The sequence below is a fragment of the Myotis davidii genome, unplaced genomic scaffold, assembly GCF_000327345.1.
Source record: "Myotis davidii unplaced genomic scaffold, ASM32734v1 scaffold898, whole genome shotgun sequence".
NCBI lineage: Eukaryota > Metazoa > Chordata > Mammalia > Chiroptera > Vespertilionidae > Myotis > Myotis davidii.
The window spans coordinates 582,843-593,502 of NW_006289504.1; the positions used below are offsets into that span (position 1 = coordinate 582,843).

Here is a 10,660-nt window from a genome sequence, read left to right on the forward strand (position 1 = left end):
CTGCACTTCTTAATCCTCTTACCATTTAATCTTTCTTCACAGAATGCATGGCTACCTGATATATTATACACTATGACTTTGTTAGTTTACATCCATCCTCTCCAGGCTACCCATGGAAATATCAGCTGCATGACTTATGTTATTCAGTGTTGTGTCACCAGTTTCTAGAATAGTGCCTGGTATGGAATCGCTCATTAAATACTTATAGATGAATGAATGAAGCAATGCATTAAGTGTTCAGGGTGCAGAGAAGGGAGCAAGCACTCCTGGCTGGGGAATAAGGAACAGCTTTATGGTAGGAGTGGCTTTTGAACTAGCTTTGAAGGGAAGGCCAGAAAATGTGATCCCACCCCCTCGTCACTTGCCCTTCACAGCACTGTAATTGACTATTTCCTTGTCTTTCTCCCCTCCTTGACTTTGTCCCATGTGGACAGGAATCATGTCTTCCTTCCTGCTATATCCCCTCCAACTAAGACAGTGCCTGGTACACAGCAGTCACTTCATCAAACCTGCTGGATAAGTGAGTATATAAGAGAATGAGTGAACAAACAAACCAGAGGTGACGGGAAGGGCATGCCTGACAAAGGAACACAAAGGTAGAGTAGGGGTTGGGGGGGAGAGTAGAGTGGTGGAAGCACAGGGCACCCTGGGAACTGTGTACAGAAGCTGGGAACAAGAGAGGCAAGGCTGCAGCCAGGTCGGCCAGGAACAAACTCTGGGCAGCCCTGACTGTAAAGTGAACCCCATGTTTCCACTGTGAGCTAAAGCCGCTGGTTACATCACTATGCATATGGCCAGGACCAGCACTGGTGCCCTCACCATCCTGTGGGATGATCTCATCCCTACAAGGGCCCGGCTCAGAGCCTCCCTGCCCCATGACCTGACCAGCAGGGCCTCGGCATCAGGGCATCTGAGTCCATCCAGGCTGGAGCAAGGGGGCAGGGATTGGGGAAAGAAGGTGGACACTGACTGAACTCCACAGCCTCAAGGCTGGGGCCAAAGCTCCATGCCACCCACTGTGCCTCTTTACAAAGCGGGACCGACCTGACAGCTTAAAGCTCCATGGCAACCATGAGTTCTGGAAACAACTTTAATTGGGGAGAAAACATGGCCTGTCCCCTGGATAATACGAACTGTATTCTAAAACAGACAAAAGCAGGCGAGATCCTTCCCTCCCGGCTGAACACACGTGCATGCCGAAGTGTGTGCCCACAGAGGCACTGGAGCCGGTGGCCTTCCCTTTTCCTGTCACATCCTGTGACTTCTGCTTCACAGCCAGCAGACCCGCGTCTGGAACCCAACTTGGAACTTGCAGCCTCCTCCCAACCATTCCCTTTGGAGAAGCTCAGATTCAAGAGTCATAATGAATGTAAATCTCAAGTTTTCAAAGAGCTTTCAAGTGCAGTTTCATTTGGCCTCAGGACAATCCTGTGAAAACAACTGCTAATGTTTACTCAGGACTTACTTTGAGTCAAGCACCGAGCTGAACATTTTTCATGTATTATCTCATCTAATCCTCACAAAAATCCTGTGAAGAATGTTAATTCCCAATTTGAGGAAGAGAAAATCAAGGCCCATGAAATGAAGGCTCCTACCCAAATTCATCCAGCTGCTAAGTAGAAGAGCCAAAATTCAAATCCCTCTCTTCCATAAAACAGAGCGGGTGTTTTAATCCCTATTTTATGCAAAAAAAAAAAAAAAAAAGATGAGAGTCAGAAAAACTAAGAAACTTACTCAGGGTCACATAGCTGGCCCATGACAAAGCCCTGGTTTCCTTTTTCTTTTTCTAATGGTCTTTCTACTGGTGATTCTGGGACCAAAATGCAAGTTTCTGCACCAGTAGTCATTATTTAGACTGACATCTCTAATAAGTTTCTTCAGGAACTTGGTTCTATCTAAAGGCTCAGTCCCTCGATCCATCTAGCCTGCTGCTAGAATTTCCTCTTCCTCTTGCCCCAACATATGTGCACACACATTCACACACACCCCAACACTGAATCTATAACAGTGTTGAGGAGAGTGGGGAAGGAGGCCACCATGCTAGACAGCACTGGGCTAGACAGCAACAGGGAAGGCAGTAGCATTCTGGCTTGAGGGGCTCCTGGGGGAGATAGGAGGCAAAAGGACCAGTCAAGGTCCGCTATCCTCCTACGTGTTAACTCTGACAGAGACGAATCTCAGGGTAAAACTTTTCCTCTCTGAGCCTCCAAGGGCAGCCCTCACAGGTCAGCCCACATGGAACCAGCACAGCCGCCTCTCTCTCACCTGGACTAGGTTCTGACCCACCAGAAAAGCCTCACCTGCTCCTGGCAGGGGCTGACTCATCACAGCCTAGTATAAAAAATGCTACCAGCGGGGTGGAGGAAGAGAGGCAACTGTGATTACTGTCTCCATGGAAACGAGCCAGGATTACCATGCCAGTCTCACACACAGGCCAATCTCAGCCATCCACCCATCCACCACCAGCCACCTTTCCAATATGTGGAGAGCCAATATTTTTAATTGAATTTATTGAGGTGACATAGGTTAATAAAATTATATAGGTTTCAGGTATACAATTCATCTGTATATTGTAGTGTGTGTTCACTACCCCAAGTTTCCTTCCATCAACATGTATCCCCCCTTTACCCACTTCTACCTCCCTCCCCTCTTGGAAAGCTGATTTCTAACCCTCTTTCTTTTGTTCTCTGATCGTTCTGCATCACCCTTCCCCCTCTCCTACAGTCTACATTTTCTCTTTTCTCATTGCTAATTGGAAATGGCTTATTTACAGTTTTACTATGGTGATCACAGAGAACTCTTTCCTAATCTGCTGCATAAAACCCAGGTAACCTGAGATAGTTTGTATGCGTGGAGGTGAGGAGGGGGAAGAGGGAGTTAGGTACAATAATGGACAAGGGTATGGAGGTTAGAGATACAGAATCCTGGCAATCTGACAACCTTGTTGATAGTGTTGTAGATCTCAGCACGGTAGGGGCTCCTGCACAGAAAACCCTAGCCGGTCTCAGGTGACTAAGGGGAGACAAGTTTGCCCCTTTAGGTTGGGCTTGAAGCAGGGATAAGCTTACTCCCTTGATGACATTGGAAGTGTTCAATAAAGTGTCCCAAGATTCTGTAAGTCAGACTCATGTTGGGCTCTCTACGTTGCTCTCAGAGTCCATGGCTACAAAGGACAGAAGGACAAAAGGAGAGAAGGGAAAGCCATCCCTGAGGCCTGCACCTCTCAAGTGGCCAGAGGCCCCCACAACAGGTGCTATTGCCAAGGCACCGAAGCTGCAACTGAAATGTATAGGCAACATGGAAAGTGGAAAAGATATGGATATTGTTCACAGCATGCTCATTGGGCAAATATATACTGAGCACCTTTTTTGTGCCTGCTCCCAAGAGGCACAATGTGTCAGGTGTGTGCTCTAACCTCACAGATCTCACAGCCTTATTGAAGAAAGAGATGTATAAACAAACTGTGCCATTGAGGAGAGAGCAAGAGCTTTAAATGCAAATACTAAAGATGACCCCCTGGAGATGAGCCATTTGAGCTGGGCCTTAAAAGATGAGAAGAAATTTGCCAGGCAAAGAAGTAGTGGGCTTTTAGGTAAAAAGGCCAAATAAGCAGATCATCTATTTTCACTCTCTCCCCAAACCACTAAGACTACACTAAAGAGATTTTTTTTTCTTAACGATATAAAACCACAAGTAAGGGGAGAACAGGCAAGGAGAGTATTAGGAGCAACAACACTGGAAGCTGGAAAGCAGATGGACAAGGAGAAACTGCTTAGCCGATCCAAGGCTGCCTGACGCTACTCCTGCATGAGGAAAACTGACAATCACCCTTCCTACACTAGAAAATCCCCAAAGGGCATAAGAACTGGCCACAGGTGCCGCCCTAACCGGTTTAGGTCAGTGGATAGAGCGTCAGCCTGCAGACTCAAGGGTCCCAGGTTCGATTCCGGTCAAGGGCATGTACCTTGGTTGTGGGCACATCCCCAGTAGGGGGTGTGCAGAAGGCAGCTGATCGGTGTTCCTCTCTCATCGATGTTTCTAGCTCTCTATCCCTCTCCCTTCCTCTCTGTAAAAAAATCAATAAAATATATTTTTTAAAAAAAAAGAACTGGCCACAGGTGCCTTTAAGGCTGGGGCTATAGGAGGAGCTGGAAAGGTAAAAAGTTACTTGAAAAACTATCAGATCCCTTTATCCACTCGGTACCACTAGGTGACAGCTCCTTCCCCACCATGGCCAAGGGTGAGATTTATAACTAGAAAGATAAAACTTATCCCTGAGGATAAGCCACGAGGGCATGACTATTAGGTGGAAAACGGAAAAAATATAATAATCATACATATAAAATAAATGCTTTATACAGAGAGCCCACCCAACCCTTTAATCTGTGTGTTTCCCATAAAACTTTTACCCTCTAGACAAGACACTGGAGACTACACACTGAGGAATCTAGCTGGTCCAGGAGGAAAGGACTAAAGACAGAGTGACAGTTCCCAACAGTGGCCCCAAATCACCCTACAGAGAAGACCCACGTTTTCAGGCCCCTCCTACTTGCTGAGAACTTCCAATCAGCTTTTTAGTCTCCCACTCTTAATCATTACCAGCCAGTCATCTCCTAGATATCTAAGGAAAGCCTGTAAATAGATGATTATGGATCCAAACAAATTTTTAAAAATCCAACTGGAAGAAACACAAGCTATACATGGAGAAGGAAACTCTTAAAAAAACTATCATTAGTAGTCTCAGAGAATAAAGAGAAGATATTACACTCATGAAAAGAACAGGATGCAATAGAAAAGGATTTAAGCCCTGGACGGCTGAAATGGTTAGTGGTTAGAATGATGGCCTGTGCACTGAAGGGTCTTGGGTTCGATTCCCAGTCAAGAGCACATACCAGAGTTGTAGGTTTACTCTCTGCCACCGGTTGGGGCCCAGGCAGGAAACAAGGGTTTACAGTCAATAGGGTTTACAAAGACATCTTAGAAATTAAAAAATGTTAGAAGAGTTGAAAGATAACACTGAGGAAATGTCCCAAAAGTAGAGCAGAAAGATAACCAGATGGAAAGGGAAAAAAAGGTTCAGAAAAGAAGAGAATGAGTCCTTGGTAGTAAACGTCCACATGACAGGAGGAAGACTCAACATCAACATAATCTCAAGTTTCTCAGAACTGAAGGCATTCAGTTTCCAGGTTGAAAGTGCCCAAGCATGCCCCAGGATGAAAAGAGACCCATATCAAGATACATCATTATGAAATAGGAGAACATTCTTACAAGCTTCCACGGGGGGTAGGAGTGTGTGTGGGGGGGGTGGAATGGTCTCATGCAAAAGATTAAGAACCAAACTCTCCTCCTGCTCCAAATAGCAACATTGGGAGCAAGAAGGCAATGGAAAAATCTCGTCAAAATTCTAAAGCGAAATTATTTTCAATTTCAACTTCTATACCCAGCCAAACTCTCTATCAAGAGTAAAGTAAAGAAAAAGACATTTTAAGATATAAGTTGTCTAACATCTACTTCCCATATACTCCTAGGAAGCTACCAAAACAAAAATGTAAATCAAGAAAAAAAACTCTGGAATACAAAACACAGGCTATCCTTTACAGGAGAGAAATAAAGGGAATCTACAGGATGACAATGAAGTGAGATCCTAGGACGTCAATCATGCACCGGACATAGAAAGCAACTAAATCATATTGGTGTAGAATGAATCACAGAAAGACAGGTTGAGATCTGTCATCACAATGCCTCCTGCTATTGTACCATCTTTAGGACCTGCTGAAACTACTGAAGGATGTGGTTCAATAAAGCCATACAGTAAATCAAATCAAAAAGGAAGATGCGAGACCCAGGAAACTGAGTCAACCCAGGATAAAGGCAAAGGGAAGACCCAGGAGAACAGCTGTGGACCAGGCCTAATAGGCCACCAGTGGATCAGTCCTAAGAGGCCACCAGTTCAGACAGAAGAATAGAGATCTGCAAGAGAGATGTCTCCAAGGAAGTAACTGACAGAGTACTGAGGGCAATGACTTAGCAGAAAATTATATTAAGAGGCTATTAGGGGCTGGCTGGGTTGCTCAGTTGGTTGGAGTGTTGTCCCATGCACTGGACAGTTGCCGGTTCAATTCCCAGTCAGGACACATACCTAGGTTATTGGTTCAATCCCCAGTTGGGGCACATGTGGGAGGCAGCCGATCCACATCAATTTCTGTCTGTCTGTCTGTCTGTCTCTCTCTCTCCCCACCCCCTTCTATACTCTCTAAAATCAATTTTTTAAAGGCTATTAAAAAGTGTAACAAAAATTAGTAATAGGTACCAAAAACTAATTAAGTGAAAAACTAAAGAAAGTACTAACTTTAGGAAAAATAAGAAATACAATCATAGTATACTACAACATTAATTATGAATAATATTGCATAGGCATAATAAGGTAAACAGTAAATATTGATTTAAACAAAAATTATAACTATATTGAGAAAATAAGTAAGGGGGAGCAGAGAAAATTATGGTAAAGACAGCTAATTCCCCATCTACCATAAAAGGAAGATGAGATAGCATCTAAACTTGAAGACTCAGAAGTCAGCAGTATTCACATATTACTTAGTCTTATGGAAATGTATGCACACCAGAAGAAGCAGCTAAAAGCTGAAAACAGTTGCTTCTAAGAAGATAGGTTTGGTGGAAGGGATGAACTACTGTATTTTGATAATATGCCTGTTGGTATAATTTGAAGTATTAAACAATGTGCATGTGTTAAGTTTCGTTTTGGTAAAATAAAATAAAATTTAATTTTCTTCAAAAAGAAGGATTAAGGATTTTCTATATCGGGAAAATATCATATGTAAAAGCCTGGAGTTGTGAGAGAGCCACATTTAACAGTTAGTGCCACAGTAGGGTAGGAGAAGCAGGCATAAGCTAACAGCATCAGGAGCTGCAGAGCAAAAGCTTATCTCCTCCTTCCCAGCTTTGTACGCTCTGGCAAATCACCTCAACTACTCTAGTTTCCTTCTGTGTAAAATAATAGCACTTACTTCACTGGGTTTTGTAAGAATTCAATGACTATGGAAACAGATAAACGTTGCAAAATGTGTTATGCTGTACAAAGGTAAGGGAAGCAGGTACATCTCTGTGTCCCCTGGAATAGGCAGTGTTCTCAAACTGTAGCTCAGAGGCGTTCTAGGTAAGGGTGAGACCTGCCCAGGGGAAACCAATCCCAGAGAAGTGGTTTAGCTGGCTAGAGCAGACAAGTCCCCCAGAATCAGGACATATCACAGCTGGAAACTACCAATGTCCTTGATATAAAATATGTGCTTGTGCAATAAAAAAGAAGGATCTCTTACCCTTTGAGAATGCATGGAGGGACCTGGAGAGTATTATGCTAAGTGAAATAAGCCAGTCAGAGAAAGACAAGTATCACATGATTGCACTCATATGTGCAACCTAATGAACAAAATAAACTGTTGAACAAAATAGATCCAGAGACATAGAAGGAAATGTAACATCTGAAAATGTTTCTTGCTGTTCTTGCACTAACAGCAATTTCTGACTTTGGGGAATACTAAATCCCAACCAACAGTTTCTAGAGGAAACTGCCATGCCAAAACAGACTATAGAATCTCAGAGGGAAGGCAAAGGTGGGTGGGAAAAGGTCTGCCAAAGAACTTGTATGCATATGGACACAGACAACAGGGGGATAAAGGCCTGGGGCGGGAGGTGCGGACGGGCTATAAGGGGTCAATGGGAGAAAAAACGGGACATATGTAATACTTTTAATAAAAATTTTAAAAATTAAATAATAAAATACATGCTTGTGGAGGTAACCTTGACCTAGAACCCTTGACCTAGAACCCTTGAACTGCTGCCTGCACAGCTGGGAAGGGTAGGCATCTATTGGTGAGTCCTGTAGGACCTGAAGTGGGTCAGCTTGGTACAGTGGGAGGCTCTATTGAGAGGTCTGAGGAGGGGCAATGCCTGGTCCAGCTTTCCAGTACTCTCACTCCTCTACCCTCCCCTTCTAAGGAACATTACTTTGCTTCCTATTTTACCAACCTGTTGCTTCAAATTCTACCAGGGAGCTCAGTGAAATGCAAATAACAATGGCCTTCTATTCTAACACTTACATGGTACTTACTGTATGCCTGATACTATTCCAAATGCTTTGCAGGTATTAATGCGTTTCGTTTCATAATAACCCTATAAAGTTCATACTAACCCTATAAAGTTCATACTATTATCATTCCTCACTTTGCAGATGAGACACTGAGAGGTTATGTAACCTACTCAGTATCACATAACTGAAAAGGGGGCAAGCCAGCATTCCAAGCCAGGCAGTCTGTCTCCAAGGTCTGCAGTCAGAATCATTGTACATTAGTCTCTAGGCTTGGGACTCGCAAGCCTCAAACTACTCAACTGTAAAACAGGGATTTTGGGGGAGAGATGGTTTCAAAAACGTCTTTCAACTCAATTGTCTCTTCCCTTAGAATTAAGTTTCATCAGTCGTGTATGTATATGCTTGAAGGTGAGGAACCTTTATTGAAGACGGGTTTTGAAGAAGGGCAGAGTGTATATATGGCTCCAGAATGGGAGGTGAAAGGGACCCCAGCCGACATAAGGTGATTAAACTGGTGAGAAAACTAAGAAAACAAATGTCAACGTGCATAGTTTTGTGCACAGGCCAATCCCCCTCCATGTCCGCCCCACAGCCCCCTTGGACCCTGCCTGTGGATGGCCTCATTACCTGTGATGATGCAGGTGAACCTGACGTCGCTGTCCTTGGACACAGCTTGGGACTTGAGAGTGGTCTCGAATACTGGCTGGGTCTCCTCTGTTAGCTGAGCAATGATGGAGCAGAAGGTGCTCCTAGGAAAGGCAAAGAACTATTCAGAGCTGCCTCCCCCAATATCCCATAGCCTGGCATTGTCCAGGGCAGCTTAAATCTTACCATTTCCATCTGTCATCCTGGGGCCATGGCCAGCACTTGACTAAGTCTTTCTTCAAGGAAGCCCAGGCCTCTTAGGTGGGGACAGCCATGGGACCAAGGGCTAAATGGAATCCTGACCCAGACCCATTCCAATAGGAAGCCTTCTGAACACAGGCCAGATTCCTGAGCAAGCCAGAGCCTGGCGTCCCACCCCATCCTCATTAGGGGCCTTGCCTCACCCTCCACCTTTCGCCTCCGTGGAAGCTCGTGCATGTATAGACCCAGCCTCAGAGAGAGAGACCCCAGCATCGCAGAGCCTCCACTCACGCCAGAGAGGGAAAAGCTAGCCAACTCTCAAGGATACATAGGTCCTAGGAGCTCAGGAGCCTATTCTAAAGCTTGGGCTCAGGAAAAAAAAAAAAAAAAAGCCTGCATTTGCAAGCACAGACCCATAGCAGACAAAAAATAAGCCAGCCAATGCCAGGGGTCTAGACCCAGGTTCCTAGGGGTATTGGAAAAGAGAGACTTAAATGAATTCTGACCCTAAACAAGGCTATGGGCCTGTCGTGGGAAGCCAGCCATGGCCCCCTGTTCAATGCCTGGAGACCACATGCTCACGTGAACACATGGCTGGCAGCTCCAAAACCAACCAGCAGGATTGCCAAACTACAAAGAGGACGTTTAGTTCCCTGTGACAATCCAACTCCCAGAATTCAGAGGCATTTGTGGGCTCACTGCGTCCAGCACAGACTCACCAACACTGTTGAGCATTTACAGTCCTCTCCTTCCTGGGCACAGGAAGCAAACCACCATGCCAGACCTTTTCATGGGCCAGCAGAGACTCAAGGCGTGAAGCGTAACCACACAGCCAGGTTGTATGGTGCACAAGCTGTGCCCAGCCTTCCTCCCCATCCAAATTCACACACCCTATCGTGAGCAGCAGGGAGGACTGTGAGGGGTAAAGTGGGGAGAAGCAGTAAGAACTGTGATGAAAAAGACAAATCATTCAAAGCTGCCTTTCTCTGTGCCTCGGAGGAGGGGGTGGTCACCCACAGGCAGTGCGTGTCTCCCTGTGATCTCTCCACCAGGAGCGGGCAGGGGGAGAGTCTGTGGGAACAAGCAAACAAGAACTACAACCCTACACCTTCCACATTCTATTTGTCCTTTCCGTGGAGATCATTCTGGACTTGAGTTTGAGGAGAAAGACTGCATCCCAAGAAGAGTATCTAAAATCAAGTAAAACTTCTAGACTGATGGGTGCAGCCATGGCATCTCTACAGGAATGCAGATGCTCAGGCCTTCAGGGAGGACAGGAGTCCACCCCCACAGACTACCAAGAAAGCGGATCCTGACCTCTCACATAACTGAACACTTGAGTGAAGTCACAGTTAGACACTCTCTGCAACATTCTCACCTACAACTCCTCTGTCAGTGTCTTTTCCTTTCCCTTTAATCCACTCAGAAACAGAGGGTCCATCAGGACCTAGACTATCAACTCCCTGACATTCAGGAAATATAACATCTGAAAATGTTTCTTGCTGTTCTTGTACTAACAGCAATTTCTGACTGTGGGGAATACTAAATCCCAACCAACAGTTTCTAGAGGAAACTGCCATGCCAAAAGCAATCAGATTTCTATGATTTTGCAACTAATTCAAAACATTCCTAATTATATCCTCCCTGCTTAGTTTGAATCCTACCTTACACATGAACATGAGCCTGGATGTAATATTCAGCTTAGGCTCT

The 10,660-nt window shown here is 44.9% G+C and overlaps 1 protein-coding gene across 1 annotated transcript in view; it reads right to left on the bottom strand.

Moving 5' to 3' along the window:
- ALPK3 (alpha kinase 3) overlaps positions 1-10,660 on the bottom strand; it is a gene marked incomplete at its 5' end in the record, with an annotated part of 41,207 nt that overhangs the window by 29,093 nt on the left and 1,454 nt on the right. Inside the window, one exon of the mRNA XM_006761978.1 lies at positions 8,732-8,853. Within this exon, the coding sequence (XP_006762041.1) occupies positions 8,732-8,853 (122 nt within the window). The remainder of the gene's footprint in view (positions 1-8,731; positions 8,854-10,660) is intronic.